The 27136-nt window shown below is 50.9% G+C and overlaps 1 protein-coding gene across 3 annotated transcripts in view; it reads left to right on the top strand.

Moving 5' to 3' along the window:
* Window positions 1–27136, top strand: part of BCORL1 (BCL6 corepressor like 1) — a 59588-nt gene that overhangs the window by 856 nt on the left and 31596 nt on the right. For 2 of the 3 annotated variants that reach the window (XM_044234556.1, XM_044234554.1), the window contains exons 3-5: window positions 17125–17254; window positions 21856–21946; window positions 22231–25506. In XM_044234556.1, coding sequence (XP_044090491.1) covers window positions 17169–17254; window positions 21856–21946; window positions 22231–25506 — 3453 coding nt within the window. In that variant the 5' untranslated portion in view covers window positions 17125–17168. Of the gene's footprint in view, window positions 1–729; window positions 846–17124; window positions 17255–21855; window positions 21947–22230; window positions 25507–27136 lie in introns of those variants that run through there. The other variant, XM_044234555.1, reaches the window with a different exon arrangement.

The raw sequence follows: 27136 nt of genomic DNA, 5'->3' as shown, positions 1-27136 counted from the left end.
GGGGGGGGGCGGGAAGAAGGGGGTAGTCACACCCTGTCAGCACGGGGGTGCAGGGGCTTCCCTCAGGCCCCTGGGAGAAGGGGACTGAATGTGTCTGTTCTGTGTTGCCGGGCAGGGGAGATCTGGGGTCTCTGGATTTGCACACTGGATCGGGCACCAGTGGCCTGAGAAAGTCAAGTCGGGGCATATGGTGGAGAGCCTTGGGGGAAAGAGACAGAAACCCCTGGCCTTGGCGCCCTGATCTTTTCTCTTCCTCAACCTTCTCGTTCGAGGGGCATGGAGGGCTGGGGGCGTGGGGCTTTTGCAGCCCCTAGGATTGAGTGCCTCCGCCTCTCCTGGGAGTCTAGCTTTTTGCCCGGCTTGCTGCAGCCACTGCTGCTGCCTCCCTCTCCGGAATCCGCTTGGTCCTCGCAGCGATCCCCTCCTCCTCCCCTCCCCTCCCAGTGTCACCGGGGCTGCTTGGCTCTGCCCCCTTCGCCGCCGCTTGCTCCCTGCTTTCGTCCCTCCCTCTCTTGCTCGCTCCCTCCCTTCGCCTCCACCTCCCCATTCCTCCCCCCCAGCAGGTGGCATTCTGGGAGTTGTAGTCCCGTGGAGCGGCGGCTGGCGCCGCCCGCGAACCCCGCCGGACTCCACTTCCCGTCGAGCCCTGCGACCGGCACCCACTCCACCAGGCTTCGCTCGCACACACAGACACACACACACACCGCTCTCCCCCTCACTCTTTCGCTTGCCGCGGCTGCTGCCAGTGTGTGGCTCTGTCTCTCCTCCGCTTTGCCGAGCCCTCCCTTCTTCCTCTCAGTTCCTAGAGTCCGACCGCCGCCGCCGCCGAGAGAGAGGAGAAGGAGGTCGGTGGCGATAAGGGGCGGAGGGGGGGCATCAGATCGGGGCAGTATTAGGCGGGTGGCGGCTCAGAGTGGGTAAGAGGGAGCCCGGGTGGCGGCCTGAGCCTCCCCGCGGAGCCGACCCGGGAACAGGTGCGTCTTTTTTTTCTCTCCCCCAACCCCTCCACCCCTTTTGACTCCCCGGCTTTCTCGTATCCCCCCACCCGCTTCTTTCTATCTTAAGCCTTTTCCCAACCCTGTCCGTTCTTCGCCCCGCGGCCGCTGTGTTTGCCCCCCGGGGGCGCCGTCCTCTTCGTGTCCCCGGACGTAGCGCTCCCTGGAGCTCGCTCTGTCCTCGCCCCTCCCTTCGGGACAGCTCCCCTCCACTTCCCACCTTCGTACCCCATCCCTGCCCTATCCTACCCCCTCCTCACCCCCTTCTCCCTTAGCCAGGTGAGACTTGTTCTCCACGATTTGAGTCTTCTTCCTGGCTGGGCGGGGGTCTCCATGGAAACGGGGGTCTGGTTGATCCTGGGGGGGGGGAACCATTGGAATTACCCCACTCCTCAGAAAGGGAGGTGGAGGCTATGGTCTTGTTAACTACCTAGCCCTAACACCCCCGCCCCCCCCATGCAAGGATCCAGTGATCCGAAGGGAGGCTGGCCAGGAGGGCAGGGCGAGAAAGGGCTTGTTTTTTGGCGGGGGGGGGCGGGTGGCTGTCCGTGATGAAGTCTTGAAGAGACCTGGAGAAAATACCCTCCAACCTCAGAGGGGAGGTGCGACGGTTTCTCCTCAGGGCTGCTTTCTCCCCGGTGTTGGGGTGAGGGAACCGTAGGGTAAGGGGTACCCCTAGGTGGCGGCGGGGCCTGGGTTCGGGAGTGGGAGTGCTGTGATGGGGGCAGGGGCAATTATCCGAGTCCCTGGAAAAAAGGCGGGGGATGACTTCGGAGCGCCCTGGCTCCGCTGCCCTCGCTCTAGGGGCGGGGGCCGCCGGGCCGGGCGCGGCGGGGAGGGGGCTTAAATTGAAGGAGGATGAGATGGGGGCAATTCATACTAGCCCCAGCAAGCCAGGGGGAGATCCGGCGTGCAAGCTCTCCACCCGCTCCGCGCCAGGCCTGGAGGCAAGGGGTCTGAGAGCGAAGCCGAGAGGTGGAAGGAGGGAGGCTCCGGTTACGGGGCCGGCTTTCGGAATCAGGGGCAATCCCCCAGCCCTTGAAGGAGGGAGAGGGATGGCTGCGAACCCTAGGGCTCCCCCACCCCGGGTCCTAAGGGGCGTGAGGAACAGACAGCAGGCCCAGCGGAGCTGGATTCGAGCGGATCGCGGCTGGGGAGTGGGGGGGCTTAGTGGTGGGCTTCGGGGGGAGCAGTCCGGCGGCGGGGCGGGCGGGCGGGGCGTGGGGCTCCGGCGGGCGGCGGGGCGGGGCTGGGGCGGCGCTGCTGCCGCCGCCGCCGCTGCTGCTGCTCCTGCTGGGGCCGCCGCAGCCGTTGCTGCCGCCGCCGCCGCCGCTTCTGGGCGGGGAACGGAGGCCAAAGGGAGTCCCGTGCCGGGGCAGAGGGCGCAGGCGGTGCGTAGTGGGGAGGGGGCCGTCCTGGGGGCGGGGGCAGGCGGGGGGTGGAGCCCCCGACGGGGGGCGGTACGAGCCCGGACGACGACGACGAAGAGCCCCGGGGGCCGGGTGCATGGAGGACGAGGTGCTGGGAGAAGGAAGGGGGGGTGGGTCCCGCGACGGGCCTCGTGGGCTTGGCTCCTCGAGGTTCTGCTTCGGGACAGAGCCCTGCAGGGGCGCCCAGAGGCCCGGGAAGGGACAGGGAGGTGAATTGGACGGTGGAGGGGGCCCTTCTCGCCGGGGTCCCGCCGAAGGGAAGGCTGGGCCGAGGGACGTCCGGGGTAGGGCTGGGAGGAGCCGACCGCACCTCGGCTGGGGATTTCGTGTTATGGAGGGACGCGAGATTGTTGTAGGGAAAGATGTGGTCGAGGGGAAAGGCGAGAGGGAAGCACACTGCAAACCCGGGAGGCCAACAGCCCAGGCCAGTGGAGGTGCCCTTCTATTTCGCCCGCACCTTCCCCCTCCCCCAGTGCAAGCACTATGTTTTTGTTTTATTGTTTTGAAATTTTCAGTGTTGGCTGTAGGAAGCTGTCGATGTGGTGATACTTATTCATTCTTGATGTCTCCTAGAGTAGACAGTAAGGACAGGCGTCGCTTGGCCAGGACTCGTCTAGCCCAGGGTTTAGGGGCTCTTTACGCGAAAGTGAGAAGGGGGCCTGCTAACTTAGAGCGACAGCTGAATACTCTCAAGGCAGTTTGGAGGTCGTCCCCATAGCACAGAGGGGGAGTATAATTGCAAAAATCTATGGTGAGACTTCTGTGGGTATAGTTGTAGGTTAGTGTTATTCTGGTTGGCCGCATGGCTTTTTCAACTTAGAAGGCTGTTGGAAGTGGATTAGGTTTATAATAAAGTCGCAAGGTTGGAAGGGACTTTAAAGGTCATCTTGTTCTCTGTTTACCTGACCTGTCCTTGAATGTTGGGATAGTGGAAGCTTTATTTTGGGGGAGAGGGAGCAGGGTTTAGGGGTACTTAAATTAGACGGCAATGTCACCATGTGGTACTGAAGAGGACAGCACACAAGAAAGAAATTTGGAGGATTCCACTGGGGATTAGATGGGATAACCCAATCCCCAAAATCACCCAGAGCCTCCAAATAGAAGCAAAAGTTTGGGGGAGGAACCTGTAAAATTTTGATGGAGAGGCAAAGTTAGTAAGAAGGACTGGGGCAGCTAGGGGGAGCAGGGGACTTGGTGACTCAAGTTAAGAGAATCTGAAGGCTGATAGAGTTTAGGAGGGACATGGTCGTTTTGAGTAAGCCATGTGGCTATTGATAGGCATACTCCTCTTTCGATAAGGCAACTGGGCAGCTGCCTTTGGGATAGATGGGGAGGACAAGGGGCCCAGGCCATCAGGTACAGAGCCTTACTCAAACTGACTTTAAGAGGGCTGGCCCTGTTACCAGCTACACAGCAAGGGTAGGGTTCTTTTTGTTCTGGCTCTTGAGAGTCATTGATGTGACTCTCATGAAGGGGTTAAGGAGGACTGTTTCTTTAGAATAGGCCATAAGGAAAAGACAGCAAATTATTGGGATAGGGCAGGAGGAAAGCTAAGTCCCTGGCAAGTTCTTTTGTTGGAGTCTGGATTGGGCAGAGTGCAGGGGAGTTCCAGAGGAAATGGTGGCAGTACCAAGGGCGCTCAAAGATCTGGCTGTTTTGATTACCCAGAGCTGGTAGAGCATAGACTCTCAGTGGCCTAGACTTTTTTTTTGGTGGGGGAAGCAAAGGGGTTTCTTCCAGGCGTCTGTTTGCTTTATTCATGCTGTAGTTAACTACATATGAAAAAAGTGTTTAGTACAGGTGGCAGAGAATCTCACATGATGAGTCTGGATTATGGGTTTCAGAGAGGGTCTTCACTTAGGAGAACAGAATTATGGGAGAAAAGGACTTGAATACTAGAAAGAAGGAAGGCCAAAAGAAAAGTCAGGAAGAGGGTCGTTTGGGCAGTGAATGGGGAAGAAAAGTGATCATCACTGGTTACACGTCAGGGCCAACTAAGGAAAAAGTGGAACCCTGAAATTTCCAGGCTAAGTTTTTCCGAAGTCAACTTTGAAGAACCTTTAAGGCTCTTTACACTTTCATTACAGAATCATTATGGTTGGTGTGAGAGAGAGGACTATCTTGGGTAAAAACAGGGTTGTAGAGAAACGGGCATGTAGGAAGGAATATACATATATTTACTCATAGGGAAATAGAGAATTTAGAGATAGTATATAGACTAAAAAATGCAGAATGTGAAAGAGGGCGGAATAAGGAACCAAAGGGAGAAGGTGTTTACTCACATGTCATGTGGAGTAAGTGTCAGGGAAGGTAAAAAGTTACCTTTGATAGCTGTTGTCCTGGGAGGGCCCAAGCAGCAGAGGTTAGCTGAGATCCAGGGCTTACAAGTCTAAGCATTAGTTAGAAAATTCAGACTAAAATAAGCATACTGGATGGGGGAAGCAATTCACCGATGTAAGTAGAAAGGCCTTGAAAGAAGTTGAAAGTAGGAATACACCAGTTTTTCCAGTCTGCAAGTGGAAGGAATCCTAGATATAGGGAGGTGAATTATAGAAATTCCAGAGTGAAACGGGAGAAAAAAACAGTGGCCTTAGAGCCTTGGGCCAGAATTGGAGGGTGGGGTGGGCACATGGAGGAGAGGCGCTAGTCAGGGGTTGGGCATCTGGACTGGTTCATTGATTCTAGGCTGAGCTAAATTTGAGATGGAATAGAATGGCTGCAGTGGGGTAGGGAGATGTTCTCCGGCATCAGCCAGCATCTGGGATGGAGAGAGGAGTTCATGGTTAAGCTGGGTGGGAAAATGAACACTAACTAGAGTGGAACGGAGAGCCCTGGGGAAAGTGGGCATTGTTGGGATAAAGCAGATGGGAAAGGGGACAAGCCACTTATGATTACATAAGGTGGGGGGAGGAAGACCCTAGACCTTTGAGTTTTAGAAGGAAAGGAAGTTTCTTAATGCTGGAGTTCCAGTTAGGTATGAGTCTATGCTTGCCAGAAGGTTTAGCGCCAGGATGGCCAAAGAGGGAGGTAACCGGTAATCTGCCTTTCAGCCACTAGGATGCTAGTACAGTATTTTACATAATCTCACATACTAACTAGGCTTTCTTAATGCCAGTGTTTGAATGGTTATTCTTAAAGTAATGTAGAAACTGTTCTCTTTCTAAATCGTACCCTTTCCTACTGTTCATAACTTGAAAGCAGTCTTTCATGATGAAAACTTTCTTTGGTGAACTGAAGTTGAATTCTGGTCAAGAGTAAAATTTAACTCTGCTTCTATCCCCATAATTCCAATATGCTGTTCTGTTTCCCTCTTCTTTTTTTAAGCTGAAGCCACCCTTCCCCCCGCAAAACCATTTAAAAATGGGTAATTGTTTAAAAAGTGGCTGCAGGCTGCATGTCAAGGTCATATTTTCCCTGGTCAGTGAATTGTGATGAATTTGAAGAGCGATGATTTATTATTTGTAAGATGTGGTAATTTTCAGATTTATTCTTTGAGAGTATGTGAGGCAGGATACATCTTCATTTGGATTTTAAGAAGATCTTAAGTTAAGCGTCCGTGAAAAATTGAGAGTACTGAGGGGCAGCAGAGCTTTGTGTTTCAGGCTTCTTTACTGATTTTCGGCTAAGAACAAAATTTGGTTACCTCATTGCTAAGGTATGCCTAGAAATCTTAGTGTTGGTGCCGTGTAAGGGTACAGTCAAGTTGTGTTACAATTTTGGTGTCCAGGGACAAGGAAAACAAGCCGACTTCCATTTTTCCAAGTTCTGTGGACTGTAGAGAAGTTTATTGTATGTGACCCTGATCCCCGGGACGAGTCCGTGCACTCTCCACCAGGATCCATGAGGCGCTGAGGTGTCTTGTGATGATGAAGCTTTACTCAGTTTAAGTTGGTCGCACCTTGTAGACATTAGTATCTTGCAGTGGTTCTGAAACTTTTGCATGTCTCAGAATTACCTGGAGGGCTTTGGAGACATACTGCCTTAAGTCAGAGTCCTTGCTTTTCTCCTTCCTAGCTGCGTCACAGGAAGCAACCCACTCGACTCTCTTGAACCTCAGTTTTCTCATCTCTAAAATGGAGACGAAAACCCCAGTCTCCCAGGACTATGAAGATTACACAGGATAATAGCTATGTGGCAGACCAGGTCCATAGCAGGAGCCCAATAAATGACATCTGTTACTATATTATAATCTAGTTTTTCTTATTCCATTGAGTCCTGTGACCTTTGATATTACTTGGTGGTAAACACGGTGGCAGTACTAAAACTATCAATGGCTCCTGAGCACTCCCTGTGTATCTTGATTCTCTGTGCTCTTTCTCAATATTCCTGTTGTATTAGTACACATTTAGCGTTTACAGTGTGGTAGGAAGAAATAGCTTGGCTCATCACTCCATTATTGCATCCACCTTTGAGGTGGAAGTGGCAGCTTCTTTAACAGCTGTGCTGTAACACTGCTCAGAATTTTAGGGCAGGAACTGAAGACTGTGTATCCAGTTGAAACTTCAGGGGACATTTCGGGCCATGCTTAAAAAATGACCCAAGCCTAGTTTACTGGGGTGACATTTTAAAAAACCATTGCTTTCTGAAAAGGGCTGCTGTATTTAATTACAACTGGTTGGGCTTTCCAGATGTCTCTGACATCTGGAAGTTCTACGAAGGGTGGTAGATAGAGTCTGCGTCTTGTATGGCTCTGTGACAAGGATGTTCATCAGCGACTGGATGGGAGAAAACACGTTTTGAATAGCTCAGGTATCATCAAACCAAACTTCTGAACACTGAAAAAAAGATGGGCTGTAAAGTAGAGACTTTTTCTGCAGCCAGAGTGGACTTTGGTGCCAACAGTCAGCTGTGCCAATATAGGGAGAGAGCGGTAGCAGGCCAATTTAAAACAGCAGATCAGTTAACAAATTAATAATTTCATTTTGGCTTGGAAATGCGTTATTATTCTCTACCTGCCCCCCTACCCAGCAGATTCACCTTCTGATTTATATTCTGCTTAGGGAGACATTAAAATGAGTTGTCCCTGAGTACACATCTACCGTAAGTGGCAGAAGGCAGTCCATAAGTTGGCCGGGTTTAAAAATTAGCTGTGGCTAAACCATGCTCGGATAATTGGAAGTTGACTTTGTTGTTTTGCCCAGGCCCAGTTTTATTTCTATGGTTGTCTTTGTTGTGGAAGCAAGGAAAAGAAAGAAGAGGAAGTTTAGGAGAGAGCAAGGAAAGTAAAAGGCATCCACAGACAGGGCTTTTTACATAGGATTCTTGGTTTCCATATGACCTAGCGAGAATTTTCAGTTTTTCCCAGTAGTTCAGCAAGTATTTACTGCACACATATTGCATTCCTTGTATCATGCTAGACAGTATTGGGACTGGCTATTAAAAGAAGCAGAAAATACTCTTTCTGACCTTGGGGAATGTATAGACAGGTAGGGAGATTGAGTCAGTACTAGGAGTTTGAAATTCTGTGAGGCAACACGTATTTTATATATATATATATATATAAAATATATGTACACTATGATGAGTATATGTGTGTGTGTGTGTATATACGATGTATGTATATGTATATATTTATATATTTGAGTAATTTATACAAAGTGAGTTGAGCCTGTAGTCTGGAGAGAGTGGAAAAAAAAAGTCTGATAATGGCCTTTCCAAATATTTGTGTGAGAGGTCCAGGAGACTAAAAAAAAAAAAAAAAAAGGTAAAAGTTCGGTGAGGAGGAATCCTTTTTAGATGAAAAAATCCTTATCACGAATACCGTGTACTGAAATGGAGACGCCTGAGGGCCACTGCCACAGTGCATGGCATGGAAGACACACAAGCATCACAAAAGGGATTCAGGTCTCAGATTGCAATGATTCAACTTTGGAGTGTGAAAGACACACCAGATATTCACATGGTTCTGCTGAAGACCAAGACTGAGGAAAGCCAACTCTTAGTTTTGATCTAGGAGAAGTGTGAAGCGCTAAAAAGCAAACCAAAAATGACCCTAGTAACTTAGCGTGCCATTTTGAGGTGACTTCGCATTTGGCAAGGACTGATTAATTTCATGGTGATTGCTTAGGTTTTCTAGATATTGGTGATATCTAGAAATTGTATAAAATCTTATGGCTAGATCCTAGGTCTAGCATAAAGCTGTGATGAGATGTTTTCCTTAAATGCAGTAAAATTACTTCCTTACAGCAGGAGATGGAAGTAGTACTTGAATAATAGGGAAAATGTATGGCAGTGGGTAGAAAAGCTAAACAAACTGGTCGTATGAAAATGTGAGTGAGATTCAAACTTCTGCTTTTTGCCTCCTTCATTGTTGGAATTGATTATCTTTGTTCCTTTTATGGCTTTTGTGCTCTTCTCAATTTTATTTTATTTTTTTTAAGTAAGCTGTATGCCCAACATGGGATTTGAACTTATGACCCCAAGTCCAGTTTAAGGAGGTCTCTCTGACTGAGACAGCCAGGCCCTTCCTATTCTCAACTTTAAGTAAGGACTCATTGATGCCCATTTTGCAGATGACATAGTAAATGGACGTAATGAGGTACCTGAGATGGCTGGCAAACCCAGTCTCCCCACCCCCAACACACACAACAAGTTTAGGCTGTGGATAGTAGACTGTCCACTCTTCAAGGGTGTTGCTACTGTGTGACTAGACAGGTTTTGATTTTGGCAGTTTTTAAGCATCAGATTTTCTCGGAATGAGTAGGGATCCAGCAATAGTGAGGAGATTGAGAAAGGGTATGGTTTGGATTAGAAAGGGCTGGGGTGGTCATAGTGAAGAGCTAGCTCCAGGGAGATCGCAAGCCCTGGCCACTCTGTTGAGATGAACGTCTAGCCTCCCAAGGTGAATACTTTGGAGGTAACTACATTCATTTGAATGAGTAAGCTCTCGTGTGTTTAACAGATAGTTAAAATTCTTTTGTATCCAGTCTCATAAATGTTTATAGGCCAGGTTTTTAAACATGGAGGTACCAAGGAGTCTATGAAGGTGTCCACGCTATAGCCATGTGTGGGTAACTACTTAGTCTTCTCGGTAAACAGAAGAATTAAATGTATCTGGGAAGAGGATGTAGTGTCTCCTATAAGACTTATCCCTTGGGGTAGAACCAAAAGAAATATTTGGGTAGAAAAAAACTCCAGGGGAACTAGAAAGTGCTACAGTAGATTAGTCAGGCAGAAGGCTGGGATGAACGGTGCAGAGGGCCCCTTCCTCCTTTCAGTTGCCCAGCAGATTATTTCCAGTTGATTGTGTGTGTGTGTGTGTGTGTGTGCGCGCGCGCACACACGCGCGCATGTGGTGGTGTATAGTGGTAAAGGAACCCTTTTGCATGAAGGGAGGGTAAAGTAAAGTGATTGGGGCATGGATAGGGACACCTGAGTTTCAGGGAATAATATTTGGTTAATGGCAGGGGAAGGTGAAGGGATGTAGATATTAGGAAGCCTGCGGAGAATATTAGAATACCTTTATATGGGAAATCGTTAAATTAGGATAATTTACACTGGGAGAGCTTCCTCATTAAGTGGTTGAGGTTTGGTATATATGATTAAGTAGGGAAAACAGTCTCCTGTCGAGTATACATGGAAGAAGGCAGAGCGGCAGGGAGGGTAAGGTCTGTGGTCAAGGTTCCATATCTAAAGCCAGGTAAAGTCTTCCTTGTTGGGTACATGTACACTTTCCTATTGAAAACAACTGATTTTGAGACATTTTGACCTCTCTCTAAAGGCACTTCAGTGACGAGGTGGAAGTCCTGGCCTCTTCCTTTCAGCCTCAGGATTTAAATGTCAGTGGTCTCTTGCATCCCCTTGGGGGTGTCTTAAATGCTGCTTTTACCAAAGTGGGGTAATGGGCTGGCCTCTCCTTTGATTCTGTAATGTTTGAATGTGAATGTCTCTGTCTTATGGGAGCTTTACCCAGAGCGCTGGATTTCTGTTGGAGCAATAGGTCCCAAAGTTGGTTTTCTTTACACATTAGTCATCACTGACCCAACCCTCCTTCTTAAACTGTCTACTAGCCACGCCTATTCTCTTGAGGACAGATTCATGGCCAGGCTTCAAGAAGAATATTTTCCGGCTCTTTCATTTTTTAAAGTCATAATTGCTTCCAGGTCACCAGACAATGTGAACCAAAAGAAGCCTGGGGGAGTACTACCAGATTTAGTTTAACTGAGACCTTCTTAATCTTGAATTTCTAATTTATTGGCTGGATAGTAAGAGTCCAACCATGAATAAATGGACAGGTTTCATGCTACGCTTAAAGGGCCTAGTTGTATTCCATATGTTGTCAGTGCCTGTTGATCTGCATGTAGGGGGTCTTTGGTCCCAGTGGAAGCTACTGTGATTCTGGGGAACCCGTTCACAGGATAAACACCCTGGCCAGCCATGTTCAAGGTTAACGTTTTACCAAGGCAAAGACATTTTGTCAGATAGGTGCTGTATTATCTCCTTTTGTGTCCTTCCCTTCCTCATACGCATGACGACCATACTTTTGCTTGTAGTTGTTGTGAAATCTGCTTGTTTTGGCATCTTCATTTCAAAACAAAACAAAAACTGTCTACCCAATCGGTAAAATCTCCTTTGAGCTTTTAGTGCTGCCCATCCCTTATTACCAGCTCCCCCTAACCCTGACTTGGATTATAATTTGATGTTCTTCCCCTTTTGATAACATATTCTCTCAAAACTTTTCTAAAATGTCTGTACTCAGTGCTTCCCCACAGTGTTTCAGTTTGGCCCATGATGGTGAAATATTTCAGGTTCCCCTATTTCGTTTTTTTCTTTTGGTTGTTATATTCTGTGGGCTTCTCTTTTAAGCCTTTCACACCTGCCCTTCTCTTCTAGCAGCTATTTCTTTTCTTTTGGATTTTTGGGGGGAAGATCTCTGCTTCATTATGGTTTGTCTTCTGCTATCTGCTCACCCTGAGTTTAACTGCCATTTTCACCATTTTAAAGTTATTGCTCTCCTGTTAGTCCATTTCTTGTTGGTTTCCCCTGGTTTGTAGTGTGCTGATTATGTCTGCCTGCCTGCTCTCTGCTTGCTGGATTCATCCCCTCAGATCTTGGTCAGTCCCTCTACTTAAGTGTGTGTACATGTGCCTGCTAAATTGAAGCGTTGTATTTCTTTATTTTTTGCAGCCTATGCTGATCACCGCATTGGGCTGGTGGAGCATGTGCTCTCCTTTGTTCTCACTGAGTTGGACGTGTCTTTCAAGTTTTTCCCCCCAAAGTGGGGATAGCTCACAGTGGTCCCGCTGCCTTCCAGGCAGTGACCAGTATTTGATTCTGGGGCCATGCAGCTGTTCGTTTCTTAGCAATTACATGGTTGTGATATCTGGGAAAATCCTTTGAGGTATTTCGTATGCTTGTGCCCATGTTTCCTGGGTCACTCGGGATTACCAGGTTTCTTCGAAGTTCCTTTTAGGAACTTTGCCGTCAGCCTTTGATGTGATGGTTCCCATCAGAGAGAGCAAGAGAGAGACTAAGAAAGCACACCACATGTGAGTGCAGGCTCTGTGAGCAGAAGCAAGTCGGCACACGAGAGCGTGCACACCAGCGGAGCCTACCGAGTGTGCTGTGTCTGGAAGGTTTTCCTTTCTGCTCACCTCTCCTGAGAAGGAGCGTACAGTGGAGTGGTTGTTAATTTGATTGGACGTGATGGTGAGGAAACACAACACTAGGCCTCCTGGACCAGAATCTCCAGGGCTGGGACTTAGGAATCTGTGTCTTGAACAAGCTCATTGGTGATCCTGGTTTGGGAGACATTGGTGTACATTGGCCATCTTGACTCCTCCTGGCCTGGTTGGACACTGACACCATCAGTGACTCTTTGGAAGTTCCCTTTGCTTGCTCTCTGGCTCAAGAAGACCAGTCTTGCCTTCCTGTGTAGATCACTTAGCTCAGGGTGCTCTTATCTGTGATATCTATCTCTCTTCTTCCCTCCTCTGCAAAGGCTACTGTAAATAGCAGCAGTGGGCTTTCCATAGGAAGAGGGGCTGCTCTGAGAAATTCCTAACGGAAGAGTGGGAAGCCAAGGTGAAGCAAATATTCTATCTTCAGGATCTTATGAAAGTGGGGGTGCCTCCAGGTAGTCCTAAAATGTGTGGTATTGTCTGGTTATTATTTTGGTTTTTACTTGGTTTTCTTTTTATTGTTGTTGTTATTGTGTTTTGGAGGGGGGGGGTTCTAAAAACTCCTTTATCTAGGTGGTGATATTTTCTATGTTCTGTTTTCAGATGCCAGGATTCATTTCCCCCCACCTCTGATTTCTGTCTGAGGACCTACAAACAACTAATCCCCTCTAAATAGAACAAAAATCGGCCCAAGAGTGAAAAACCGATGGTTACTGACTTATATCTGCTGCCTACAAGTATTCAGATAGGCACTAAAACTTAAAACTTTGTGTTAAAATTCATCTTATGCAAGTATGACCCCCTTCATGCTTGACTCTTCCAGTGCTTCATACAGAGAAAATAGTTTTTAAAAGTACCTGGTGTATTGGTCAACGGGCTGAGCTGGTGTTGTGTTGTGTTGTGTTGTGTGTTTTTAAGTAGGCTCCATGCTTGTAGAGCCCAGTGAAGGCTTGAACTCATGACTATATGATCAAGACCTTAGCTGAGATCAAGAATCTGATATTTAACCAGTTGAGCCACCCAGATGCCCCTGAGCTGTTGTTTCTTGAACGGGGATATTCCAGGATATTCTAAGAAAAAGGCAAAACTTGAGGATGTTTAGGGACGGGATGGGATCCTGGTGAACTGACTGGAAGCAGTCAACCCATTTGTCTTACTCCTTGCTGAAATTTTTCTAAAAATTTGTATTAACCCACATAACTGTTTTAAGAATGTTAAGGATAATTTTCAGAAAAAGGTAAGATCATGAGTCTCATACAGTTATAAAAATGAACATGCGTTAAAGATTTTATTTTACTCGTTAATCACAAGGGAACCAGACAGATGTTAGAGCCGGTTCAAAGAAAAAGTCCAAAAGCACAAATTTATATGGAGTAAAGGAATTAAATTGCAAATGGAGGCAAAACTGGTCCCCCCCACCCCCCTGCAGTGGGGAGGGAAGTCAATTACCTGCAATTTACAGAGGTGCAAACTAGCTCAGAGACAATGAGAGATACTGGAATGGGGCAGCTATACAGGGTGTGCTGTGGGCAATGCGCGGTGCTTTTAGGAAAAGTACAGCATTCTTTTCTGTAGTAACTAAGCCTGGTGGACCCTTCTGCGGGGTGGGGGGGTTGATTTTGCTTCTTGTAATTTCTCAGGGTCATCACCTCAATTTCTGATCCAGCGTTCAGTTCCATATAACACTCATTTACTGAGTACTTACCATCTGTAAGACATTGTGGAGGAGCCAGAGCCAGAAAAGATAGTTTCTTACCTTAAGTAGCTTGACTGGCCAGGGAGACAGACATGCCACACCCCCAGCTAACCACACTGCAGGGAAGATGAGAGCCGTGGGAGAGGTAAGGATGAAATGTTTGAGGAGAAGAAAGAGTCGAGGAGAGGGAAGAGTTAACCGAACCGATCAGGGGCTGAGGCCTCGGAGATGACATGATGACATTTAAGCCAGACTTTGAGGGGTGACAGAGAAAGGAGAAGAGGCACAGGAGAGGCCATTTCAGCATGAGGAAACAGCAAACTCCTAAAACTGGATGATCTGCTCAGGGAAGGGTCAGGAGCCGGGATGGCAGAGGCCACAGGGAAATAGCAGGATGTGGCCAAAGAGGAGGCCAGAGGAGGTCTGAGGCCAGGTCAGGGAGGGCCCGGAAGGCTGTGTGAAGAAATTTGGGCTTGATTCTGAAGACAGGAAAGCTACTGAAAGCTTTTGAGGAGGGAGGGGGCTGCTGTGATCGAATTGGTGCTTTAGAAGATGAATTGATTATAAAATCAAGAGACTGGAGGCAGAGGGACCAGTTAAGAGGCTGTTGTAATATTCTGGGTGAGAGATGATGAGGGCCTGCATCAGGGTGGTGGCAAGAAGGGCAGGAGGAGAGGACGGAGATGGCATTATTAAGGCTTGACTCCTGATCGGCTGTGGGCGGAGATGGTGGGGGCGGAGAGAAGGAGTTGAAGACGACTTTGCTGCTGAAATGTCCAGGCTGGGGGACAGTGGTGCCATTAACTAAGATAGGAAACATGTGGGGAGCAGGTTTATGGGAACAGATAATGAGTTCGGTTTGAGACACATTGAGTTTGAGGGGCTTGGTGGATGTCCAATTAACAGCGAGTTGCTGGCAGCTAGAAATTCTGGTCTGGGTCTAAGGAGAGAGGTCAGGGCTAGAGATATAGATTTGGGAGTCTTTGGTGCAGGAAGGGGAGAGTTGCAACTGGGGGAGCTCCGGAGCTGGAAAGAAGGAGGGGCAGGATTCACATGCCCCCCCCCCACAGTTGAGAGAGGCGGGGTTGGGGGGAGCCAAAGAGAGCCAGACTGAGCTAGAGAGAAAGAAAGAGACAGAGGAGGGCAAGAGAGACAGAGGGAGACAGAAAGACAAGAGAGTGAGAGGGAAGGCTGAGGCAAGGACAGAGTGGAGGGGAGGGAGAAACAAGGGGAAGGTAGAAGGGAAGGTGGGGAGGTGAGGGGAGAGAGAAGGGAGCCCGAGAGAAACCAAGGATGAGGAAAGAAAGGGGGAAGGGGCCAGGGCAAGAAAGGTGGGAAGGGGAGGAAGGTGGAGGAGCGCAGACTGTGCCAAGGGAGAAGGGAGAGAGGGAGAAGAGAAGCAAGCGGGGAGAGTTACAGAGGGAAGAGGAGGTGAAGCGGAGTAACAGAGGGGAATAGGAAAGAGGAATTGAGAGAGAAGGTGAAGCGGAAAGAGAGCCAGAGAGAGATGGGGTAGGGAGGGAAAAAGGCGAGGTGAAGAGATGGGGGCTGGCAGAGGTGAGGAGAGACAAAGCAAGACCAGGGCTAGGATTCTGGGGTGGGTGGAGAGAGTGTAGGCCCTGGACACCCTGGCTCAGGAAAGCCAAGAGGGGCCAAGTACAAAGAAAGGCAAGGGTAGCAGTGACCTGTGCTGCAGAGAGAGGGAGGTAGGTGAGGACCAGGACGAGAATGGGGGCTGCTGCCCTAGTACTGCTTCCCTCCTTTTTTGGGAGCCTCTGCACCAGCCACCTGGCCTCCTGGCTCTTTCTCAATCTTAGTTTGCAGCCTCCTGGCCTGGGACCTTTGCACAGATTGTTTCTTCTGCCGGGAATGCTCTTCCCCCAGATACACACATGGCTCACCCCTTGGCTTCCTTCAGGTTGTTTAAATGTCTCCTTCTCAGCAAGGCCTGTGATAAATACCCTCTTTCAAAACTGTAGCCCATTCTGCGTCCCACCCCACCCCAGCCATCGCTATGCCCCTTGTGTTATACCCCTTCTGACATCCTGCAACAGGCGTCGTGGTATTGTCCGTCTCATCCCACGAGAGTGTAAGTTTGGTGAAGGCAGGGATTTGGGGTCTTTTTTGGTAGTCGTTGAATCCCCAGTACCTGAGACCGTGCTGGCACGTAGCAGGAACTCAATAAATATTTGTCGGATGAGTAAGTGCTCTTCTGTTGAATATGGACAGTCTCTGAAAATGATATAAAGAATAAGCAAGACAAACCCCTGATGTGACTCTATTGTACTGATTTACTTCGTGGGAAAGTGGAGAACAGCAGAAAATTCTGATCACTGGAGGGTTCTGTTCAGCTGAGCTTCGACGGAGAAGACTTTTAGCTAACTTGGGAGCTTGAGGGCCTCTTTTTCTTGATGCCTCATTTTCTCTAGAATTGGCTGTGCGGTGGTTGTCAATGGCGACAGCTGGACATGAGCTGCCGAAGGGGGTGGTAGGTCATGGGGATGACTAGGCTGATAGAAAGGGACAAGGACAGAAACGTGTGGTCTGTGATGGAACATTGTTTTTTGTTTGTTTGCTTGTTTGTGGTCCGAGTACAAGGAGTATTGCATTTGATTTCAAGGGAGTTTTAAACCAGCTTAAATATGTGTGTTATATCTCTGTAACTCCCAAGTCGAAATCAGAATAGAGCATTTTTGAAGGGCTTTTAAAGAAAATGTGTGCTTCCTCTGGAGAACTTAAATTGGTGCGTCACTCAAATACTTCAGTACCCATGGATTAGAGAGTTGACGAGCAAAAGATCCCCGGTAGTCTTTCAACGCATTGTTCATATATGGGAACAACCCTCTAATTGTAGTTGGTTAGGCTAAATGTGTGTGGAAAAATATACTGTCATCTCGTTTGTCTGGAACAGATTGAATTTCCTCGAACACTCAAGCATCTCTGTCTAGGTGATTAACAGCATCCTTGTCTCCGTCCTGAAACCTATGGAGTCCTGGAAAGCCGGTGCCCTCATCCCTGTTCGGACCTTAATTTTTTTTTTTTAAAGATTTTATTTATTTATGTGACAGACAGAGATCACAAGTAGGCAGAGAGGCAGGCAGAGAGAGAGGAGGAAGCAGGCTCCCCGCTGAGCGGAGAACCCGATGCGGGGCTCGATCCCAGGACCCTGAGATCATGACCTGAGCCGAAAGCAGCGGCTTAACCCACTGAGCCACCCAGGCGCCCCCCGGACCTTAATTTTCCATAGCAGGCTGGCTTGCAGGAGAGACAGCTTTACTGTGTTGGTACTATAATTGCCTTTGCTTGAATGTTTCCCTGTTAAAGGTGGTTCAAGCAGCTGTCCCTGTTCGGAGTTCTGATTGTTCGGAGTTCTTTTTCCTCAGGGGGAGCGGCCACAGCAGGTCCTTTCTGGTGGTGAGTGGCTGTCATGATCTCGACAGCACCGCTCTACAGCGGCGTGCACAACTGGACCAGTTCTGACCGGATTCGCATGTGTGGCATCAACGAGGAGAGGTGAGGAGGCTGGGAAGGTGGCCGTCGCCGGCTCCCAGTGAGTGGTCCCCGCTCATCAGAGGGACAGCTGCGGCAGGGCTCTGGGAGGGACCCTGGGTAAGAGGCTTCGGTGATTTGTAATTTTCCTGGGATGGGATGGAGCCGGGGGCGTGTGAGTGGCCTGTCCCCGTTCGGATGAAGGTGAGGAGGCCAGCAGATGACCTTTTGCCAACTAACATTTGTCTACTCATTAAGAACTGTCAGCCTGGAGTAAGGGGAAGCTCAGGCAATTGCAGTTTTTATTTGCTGCATCCATGTTCGGTGCTCAAGGATACGCACAAGATATTTTTGGTCCTTGATCTAAGCCTGGAAGAAAGGCAGTTTTATTATTCAGCTGTATACTGGGAACTGTTAGTGGGTATTCTGGTGATCAGCGCTTTCCTGCCTCACGAGGCTAATGACGATTCTTAGCCCATCCTTATGAAGTGTCTCGGGCAGATCTGACTGCGTACTGTAGTTGTCATACGGAACTAAGAGTTGGGGATGCCTGCCTGATCCGTGTGTTTTAAATGTTCTGTTCACCAAAATATTTGGTTGACCAAGCTCTGCCGTTTACTGATCATGCCCCGTGGGAAGGACACTCAAAATGGCCTTCCGATTTTATATTGGACTCTCGTGACCTTTGGCCAAAGAAAGAGCTCTGCGCGCCTCTCCCGTTTTTAGAGAAGGCACGTTGCTGGTGTTTAGCTGTTGTTGCAGTCCATCCACTCTTTAAATGCCAATGCATCAGATCAGTCCTCTAGAACACGGACCGTCCCAGCTTGTCCTGGGATTCAAATCCGGCGTTTCCTTGGGGAAGTCTTGGAAGCGTGTGCGTGGCTGTGTGTGCACGTGGGGGGACGTGTGTCTTTGTATCTTCTTTTTTCTTCTGCTCTTGACAGGAGAAGTGTGTACTTGTCTGAGGTTCAGGTTACGAGAAGAGACCATTTTTTTTAAAAGCCATTAGTGCGTAATGGTTGAATGTTCTCTATCCCGAGGAACAAGTTAGAGATGGACTTAAAAGGAATTTGATTTTAGGATACAAAAGTCAGGACTAAGGAAAGTAAGACTGACTTCCTCTCAGATCTGCGTAAGAAAGATACTTTCCTTTGCATGTGAGGTGCGGCTTTAGATAATGCCCACGAGTGGACAGGGGGAAGGCCAGGTGGTGGTATTGATTTGTGGAAGCATTCACTGGCAACTCGGCAACTCGTTAAAGGCGTTTGGGCCTTGCGTGCAGAGATCTGGACTAGAGCCTTTAATAAGTCAGTGCACAGGCTGCCTCGGTTCACTGTCCATTCTCAGTCCTGCTGAGAAAGAAACAGGAAGTGAGCCCCAAACCTGCCTTTCCCTCTTTATGGACCTTTCTTGGGATGTTAAATTACCAAATATGCCTAGTGGTTAAGATGACCTTTTAAGCATTGTCACTTCTGATCTCATCTACCCTTTATTGTCGCCTTCCTCTACAGTCTGGGCTGTGCTGGAGCTGCTTTCCGAAATGTGATCTCACCTTATTTAAAAACCATCTTTCTCAGCCCTTTACAACTTGTAGAACTTAGACATTTCGGGTATAAAGCTGCATGTGGGGGGTCAACTCTTAAAACTCTTTGAGAAACCTGCCGGCGTCATTAGATGGAGTTGAGGCCTGACACCGTTGCCGGGATGGGGGCAGGGGCTTTCTGCAGGCCCCAGGTGGCTGACTGTAGTCACACCTCTGGCTCACTCTCCCCGTTATCTCACTTGGTTGCTTCCTTTCTTGTATCCATTCATTCCTTCACTCAACCAGCATTTACTAAATCCAGCAGGAGCAAGCCAGCAGTCACGGGACACCGACGGTGAGTGCTGGAGCGTGGCTCGTACTGGCCCTGTGCGAGTCTGTATGCAAAAAGGATAGACTTCCTGGGGCAATAAGGGAAGGCTTTCCAGAGGTGGTGACTTCTGAGCCGGGGCTTGAGGGACGAGTAGGAGTTTGAGGTGAGGTATGTTTGGAGAAGACCCTGGCTGGGAAGAAGTTCGTCTTGGGGTGCGATGGGACTCAGGCAGGGAAAGTCTGCAGGGGCTGGAATCTGAGCGCCTGATGTGTGTGGTGTGGTCAGGGCCCAGTGGGCACTAAAAACGCTCTGGTTTGACAGTGGTGCTAGCCCTTCATAATTGGGAAAACAGCCCTGAAAGGTTATCGCCATTTCTGGTTTAAGTTCAACAAAGCCTGACGCGCAACAGCCCAGGGTCATCTCTGCCCGGAAGAGGTGGTGGGATTGATTTTCAGTCCTGATTGAAGCCTGCTTTGACCCCTGCTCCTTCCTGCCTGCCGCCTGCACCCTCCTAACCCTGTCTAGTTGACCCACTTCTCTTTGTGCACCCCTTGCCTGCAAGCTATTCCTGTCCCAGGCTCCTCTCTCCACGGAGCAGTTTAATGTTTGCTTAGCTTTGCACACCCCTCTCCTCAGAGAATTTGAAACGTAGCCACACGACATTTTCCCAGAGCCTCAGGGACTGGCACTTGGGCCTGGGCATGGCTGGAGTAGCCGAGACTGCTGCTTCCGCCGCTGTCCCCAGAGTCCCTGGGCCACTGGCTCTGTGGGTCGGCCGTGGAGGGCAGGTGGCTGCCTTCAGGGGCCAAGCTTTCTGCGTTCAGGTCAAGGTGATTTTAAGGGGATGGGAGCCCAGCAAGGGCAGCTAGCTCCCCTCCCTGTGGTCAGGAGAGGAAAGAATAGAAATAGCGAACATCCCTCCCCGGCAGCACCTCCAGTAGGGTTGGCAAAGGGGGCTGGCAGTGCCACTCCTTCCCCTTGCCACTGCCCTCCTGCCTAAACCCTCGCTGGCCAGTCTTATTTGAACATGGTTCTCCGCAGCCCCAGGCTGGGTATAGGGCCCGCTTTTCTGGTCTCCCAGGACCTGATATCCAAGTATGTTTTCCCTTTCCTTCGAGGTCCCGCTTTCTCCCCTTCCTCAAGACCCCTGACTGCCTCTCCAGCCCTTGCCTGTCCTTACAGTCATTTCTGTTTGTCACCAGCAGTCATTGCCAGCAGTGGAAACCTCCCACTTCTGCCAGCCTCGCTGCCTTTTAAAGGGAACAGATCTCCACCCCCCTCCCCAGTTAATCCTTCCTGGAGCCCTGAAACGATAGGGAGAGGCCTGTGGTGATCTCCCTTGCCTTTTTTGCTTCTCTTGGCCCAGGGACAATTTTGGAGTCCATCAGTGGGGCCCTGTTCCAGTGAGAGGGAAGGAGTTAGCAGGACCCTCCCCATTTTTGTGGGGGTTGGCTGTAGGCTCCGTGACTGTCCTAGGCTAGGGTAGCTGGTGTGGCAGATGCTGGTTTCTTCCCAGGCTGTTGTAGAGCTGAGGGTGAGGAGGAGGAGCAAACTCCAAGGTGGTCCACTTCCCCAGAGGCTCACAGAGCATGCCTGTGCTTCTCGCCTTCGGAACTGTACCACAGGACTTCTGCTGGAGTTTTATTCTTCTACCCAGACCTTCCACTTAGCCGCTCACCTGGGCTCTTGCTCCAGTGGCGTCCTCCCTTGGGCAGACGGTGGTGGGTTTCTGCTGTAACCAAAAAACTAAACTTCAAGTGGGTGTTTGTCCTCTCTCCAACTTCACCCTCCTCGTCTTTTTTCCCTCCTGAGGTTCTTACTGAAAACCTGCAGAAGACTTTTTTGGGTAGGTTGGGGTTCAGTTAGGCTTTCCTCCTTCGCAACCCAGCTCTCTGGCCTCGAATCCTTCCTTCCCTTTGCAATATACCAACTTGAATTTGGGGTCCGTGGCCTTGAAGGCCCCCCTTTGCAGTGGGAGTGAACTTGGGGTGCTAGGAGAACAAGGGGAGAGAGGGGAGCTGCCAGGGCACGGGCTGGAACTCAGTGGTACTTTATGAGACTGACACACTGCCTACTGCGCTAAGGAGGCACCTTCAGTGGTACTTTAGAATAGGGCAAGAGGTACCCTGGAGGGAGAGAAGTTGTGCCCTTGAAATGCCCCGTGGCACCCAGTGACCCGGTGGCCTCAAATCAGTATCATTCTATGCGCTAATAAATGTGTATCTGCTCTAGGCAAGCAACCTCATCAGGTGAATAGGTGATGATTCAGACTTAGAACATGACACACAATGGAGGTGGCTATTTGTTTCAGAAAATGATTACCCTTACGATACCTGCAGCCCGCTTCCATTATAGACTTAAAATAAGATTGCACTTAAGAGAAAACTGGTTTGCGTGCCTTTTGAGATCTTCTGCCTTTTGGCAATGCCCAGTACCTCCTGGATGGTCACATTGACAGGTAAGCTTGGCACAAAAGCAAAGGTGTTAGTCCATCCTCCACACTCCCGGTGAGAGCCCCAGAGAACAGAATACACAGCCCAAGGAGGGGAGTCTAGTCAGATTGGGCTCCTTTGCAGGAACGTGCAAAGCTGGGTGTGGAGGCTCCGGCTCATGACCTGTCCCCCTCCCAGCCCAGTTCCTTGTGATTTCCTCCAAGCCACCAAGGGCAGTGGTTTTATGGGAACCAGACAGGCAGGAGGTGTTCTGCCGAAGGTGGTGGTGGCCCAAAGACTAGGCCTCATGGCCCTTCTCTGGTTGTGTCTCCCATGCTAGAAGAGCACCCCTTTCTGATGAGGAGTCCACGACAGGTGACTGCCAGCGCTTTGGATCTCAGGAGTTTTGTGTCAGCAGCAGTTTTTCCAAGGTAAGGGGCCGTGTGGAGCCACATGTCACCCACCAAAGGGTGGCGCTGAACTGCCCGGGCGATGTGCCCAGTCTGCCATCCCAAGAAGGGGGGCAGGAAGGAACAGGGTATTTCCCAGGAGTTGCTGTATGTGAGACCGAAATCGGCCAGCTGCTCTTTGCTTCTGCTGAGACCTGGTTGGTCGAGTTGCAAAGAGGACCCGCTGCCACCTCTCCCCGGCCTCGGGACACTTGCACCGACCACAGAGAGCTAGCTAAGACGGGCACGCTGCTCTGTCGTTGCAGGTGGAGCTCACGGCAGTTGGAAGTGGCAGCAATGCCCGGGGGGCAGACCCAGATGGCAGTACAGCAGAAAAACTTGGGCACAAGTCAGAAGACAAGCCTGACGACCCCCAGCCCCAAATGGACTATGCTGGGAATGTGGCGGAGGCTGAGGGCCTGTTGGTGCCGCTGAGCGGCTCGGGGGACGGGCTCAAGCTTCCTGCTCCTGACGGCGCCACTGAGGCTGGCGACAGCAGGGCCGACTGCTCCTGGGCCCCCCTCAGCACCCAAATGAGCAAGCAGGTGGACTGCTCAGCAGCTGGGGTGAAGGCCTTGGACTCTCGGCATGGCGTGGGGGAGAAGAATACTTTCATTTTGGCAACTCTGGGAACTGGAGTCCCCGTGGAGGGAACCCTGCCTCTGGTTACCACTAACTTCAGTCCACTGCCAGCCCCCATCTGCCCCCCTGCTCCCAGTTCGGCCTCCGTCCCCCCGTCTGTTCCGGATCCGTTCCAAGTTCCCCTCTCTGTCCCCACCCCAGTGCCCCACTCCGGGCTAGTTCCCGTCCAGGTTGCCACTTCGGTTCCAGCCCCTTCCCCTCCTTTAGCACCTGTCCCAGCTCTGGCTCCGGCACCGCCGTCAGTGCCCACACTCATCTCCGATTCAAACCCCCTTTCAGTTTCAGCCTCGGTCTTGGTGCCTGTGCCAGCTTCGGCTCCCCCTTCGGGTCCTGTTCCTCTGTCGGCTCCGGCCCCCACCCCGCTGTCAGTCCCAGTTTCAGCTCCTCCCTTGGCTCTGATCCAGGCTCCCGTGCCCCCTTCAGCTCCAACCCTGGTCCTCGCACCTGTCCCCACACCAGTTCTGGCTCCCATGCCAGCGTCCACGCCTCCAGCGGCTCCCGCCCCTCCGTCAGTGCCGTTGCCCACCCCGACTCCGTCTTCTGGCCCACCCTCTACCCCTACCCTCATCCCTGCCTTTGCTCCTACGCCGGTGCCCGCACCCACTCCGGCCCCGATCTTTACTCCAGCCCCCACGCCCATGCCGGCTGCCACTCCAGCTGCCATTCCCACCTCCGCACCCATCCCGGCCTCCTTTAGTTTGAGTCGAGTATGTTTTCCTGCAGCTCAGGCACCAGCTATGCAAAAAGTCCCATTGTCCTTTCAGCCAGGGACAGTACTGACCCCAAGCCAGCCGCTGGTATATATCCCGCCTCCGAGCTGTGGGCAGCCACTCAGTGTGGCCACACTGCCAACGACCTTGGGGGTCTCCTCAACTCTTACACTGCCTGTCCTGCCTTCCTACCTTCAGGACAGGTGTCTCCCTGGTGTGCTGGCCTCCCCAGAGCTCCGGTCTTACCCATATGCGTTTTCTGTGGCCCGGCCTCTGACTTCAGATTCCAAGCTGGTCTCTCTGGAGGTGAACAGGCTTCCCTGTGCGTCCCCATCCGGCAGCACCAGCACCCAGCCTGCGCCCGATGGGGTCCCCGGGCCTTTGGCAGATACTTCCCTCTCTACTGCTTCTGCCAAGGTGCTTCCAACCCCACAGCCTTTGCTGCCAGCCCCCAGCGTGAGCTCGGCCCCACCACACCCCGCCAAGATGCCAGGTGGTGGTGAGCAGCAAACAGAAGGGACTTCCATCACCTTCTCTCCCCTCAAGTCACCTCCACAGCTGGAGCGAGAGATGGCCTCTCCACCTGAGTGTAGCGAGATGCCCCTGGACCTCTCCTCTAAGTCCAACCGCCAGAAGCTCCCGTTGCCGAACCAACGCAAGACGCCCCCCATGCCCGTGTTGACCCCCGTGCACACCAGCAGCAAGGCCCTCCTCTCCACGGTCTTGTCTAGGTCTCAGCGCACCACCCAGGCTGCTGGGAGCAATGTCACCTCCTGCCTGGGCTCTACTTCCTCGCCCTTCGTCATCTTTCCTGAGATCGTGAGGAATGGGGACCCGAGCACCTGGGTGAAGAACTCCACTGCGCTGATCAGCACCATTCCCGGCACCTACGTGGGAGTGGCCAACCCAGTGCCTGCATCCCTGCTGCTGAACAAAGACCCTAACCTGGGCCTCACCCGAGACCCCCGCCATCTCCCCAAGCAGGAGCCCATCTCCATCATCGATCAAGGAGAGCCCAAGAGCACCAGTGCCCCCTGTGGCAAGAAGGGCGGCCAGGCTGGGACTGAGGGACAGCCAAGCACAGTCAAACGTTACACCCCAGCCCGCATCGCCCCTGGGCTCCCGGGGTGCCAAACCAAGGAGCTCTCTCTGTGGAAGCCCACGGGGCCAGCAAATATTTACCCACGGTGTTCAGTCAATGGGAAACCCACCAGCACCCAGGTCCTGCCTGTTGGCTGGTCACCATACCACCAAGCGTCTCTGCTTTCCATTGGCATTTCCAGTGCCGGGCAGCTGACCCCCAGTCCGGGGGTGCCCATCAGGCCCACCAGCGTCGTTTCCGAGTTTTCTGGTGTGCCGTCTCTTGGCCCCAGTGAAGCTGTGCATGGACTTCCAGAGGGGCAGCCACGGCCTGGGGGCCCCTTTGCTCCAGAGCAGGACACTGGCACGAAGAACAAAACGTGTCGGATTGCTGCCAAGCCTTACGAAGAACAAGTCAACCCTGTCCTCCTGACTCTCAGCCCTCAGACAGGGACCTTGGCACTGTCTGTCCAGCCGAGCGGTGGGGACATAAAAGTGAATCAGGGGCCTGAGGAATCAGAGAGCCACCTCTGCCCCGACAGCACTCCTAAGATAGAAGGTCCCCAGGGGGCTTGTGGCCTGAAGCTGGCAGGAGACACCAAGCCTAAAAACCAAGTACTGGCCACCTACATGTCTCATGAGCTGGTCCTGGCCGCCCCCCAGAACCTGCACAAGATGCCCGAGCTGCCTTTGCTACCTCATGACAACCGCCCCAAGGAACTCATCTTGGATGTGGTCCCAAGCAGCAAGAGGGGCTCCAGCACAGAGCTGTCACAGCTTGGAAGCCAGGTGGACCTGGGGCGGGTGAAAATGGAGAAAGTGGATGGTGATGTGGTCTTCAATTTAGCCACCTGCTTCCGGGCTGATGGCCTCCCAGCAGCTCCCCAGAGGGGCCAAGCTGAAGTTCGGAATAAGGCCGGGCAGGCGCGAGTGAAACAGGAAAGCATAGGTGTCTTTGCTTGCAAGAACAAGTGGCAGCCAGACTCAGTGGTGACCGATGGGGTGACCGAATCTCTGCCGCCCAAGAAAATGAAGTACAGCAAAGAGAAGGACGGTGAGGAGCAGCAGCCACAAGCCAAGGTCATAGCCCGGAGTTCCCATGGACCCAAGGTGAGTGTGGGGCTGAGGTCGAGGGCAGGGCCGGACACCAGAGGTTTGCCTTCTCCTGCAGATGTCAACCCCCCACTGCGGTGTTGTGGAGTAGCTCTGGGAACTCAACTGATTGGAAGGCTTGTGGCACGTGCTTACTGACCTGCTGTCCTCTTTCTGAGTCACACTGTCCATATATGGTGTTCTGTCGCGAGGAGGGGCTGGCTCGTATGAGGGAAGTGATTTGGTCCCTGAGGGCAGGGAGTCCCTTGTCCCAGATGGGGTTGGAAAGTGGAAGAGGGGATTGACGAGGAAAATCAGTTAATAACAGGCCCTTCCCCGCATAACCATTCTTCCTTTTCCTTTTCTGAGATGACAGCTAGCCTTGAGAACTAGGGATTCTCAAGGGGAGGGGAGGGGCCTTTGACAGGGTCGTTTTCTGCACCACTGGGGGAGCCTGCTCAGGATATGCTTGCAGTTTTGTGGGGCCGAAGCCAATTTGGCTTCTGGGCTCATCTGCCAGTTTCCTATCCACCCAGTGCTTGGGGTGACAGCTTCATGTTTAGGCCCATTGGGAATTTGGTGTGCAAGACAGATGGGCATCTGGGTCTGGGTTCTTAATGGTGGCAGGGATCTAGGCCCAAAGGTGGGCCAAGAGGATTCCACTTGAATCCTGTAGTGTTCCAGAGGGGATCCAGAAGCCACTGGTGATCCAAGGAGATTCTTGAAGCAGTTGAACATAGGACTTCTCAAAAAATGTGGAGCAATTTAGGGGCACCTGGCTGTCTCAGTCAGAAGAGCACGTGACTCTTCTTCTTGGGGTCATGAGTTTGAGCCCTGCGTTGGATGTAGAGGTTATTGAAGTAAATAAAAAACTTTTAAAAAAATGTGGAGCAATTTGAAGCCTTAAGTTAAGAAGCCTTCAAATTGAATGTTTTTGTTTTTGTATTTTTTTGTTGTTGTTGTTAGAGATTGTATTTATTTAGGAGAACCTGGGTGGCTCAGTTGGTCAGGAGTCTGCCTTCTGCTCAGCTCATGATTGAACCCTGTGTTGGGTTCCCTGCTTGGTGGGGTGCCTGCTTCTCCCTCTCCCCTCCCCCATCTCATGCTTATGCTCTCTCTCTCTCTCTCTCAAATAAAATCTTTAAAAAAATTAGAAAAAGATAACATTTATTTATCTTAGGGGGGGTGGGGGAAAGCAAAGAGAGAGAAACAGACTCCCCGGTGAGCAGAGAGCCCAATGTGGGGCTCAATCCCAGGACTCCAAGATCATGACCTGAACTGAAGGCGGACGCTTAACCAACTGAGCTACACAGCCATCCCACTTTTTTCTGGCTGTTGGTTGCAATATTTTATTTTAATTTTATATATTTTATGAAGTTTTATTGGAATGCAGCCATGCTCTTCTTTCTTTTTTTTTTTTTACATTTTTCAGTTTCAAATTAAATGTTGATACATGCTAATGAACAGATTTCTAGCAAGAATACCATGAATTTGGGTTTGTGGTGGAAGCTCTTAGTCTTTTTTGGACTATAGAATGTTTTGGGAAACTGTAAGACCCTGTCCACAGAAACATGACCTCAGAATTTTGCCAGTAATTTCAAGGAGTTCATGGGCCCACCCCCTCCACAAAGCCAGCCCATGGGTTCCA

The sequence above is a fragment of the Neovison vison genome, chromosome X (assembly GCF_020171115.1).
Source record: "Neovison vison isolate M4711 chromosome X, ASM_NN_V1, whole genome shotgun sequence".
Taxonomy (NCBI): Eukaryota; Metazoa; Chordata; class Mammalia; order Carnivora; family Mustelidae; genus Neogale; species Neogale vison.
This window is presented reverse-complemented; position numbering and strand designations above follow the sequence as displayed.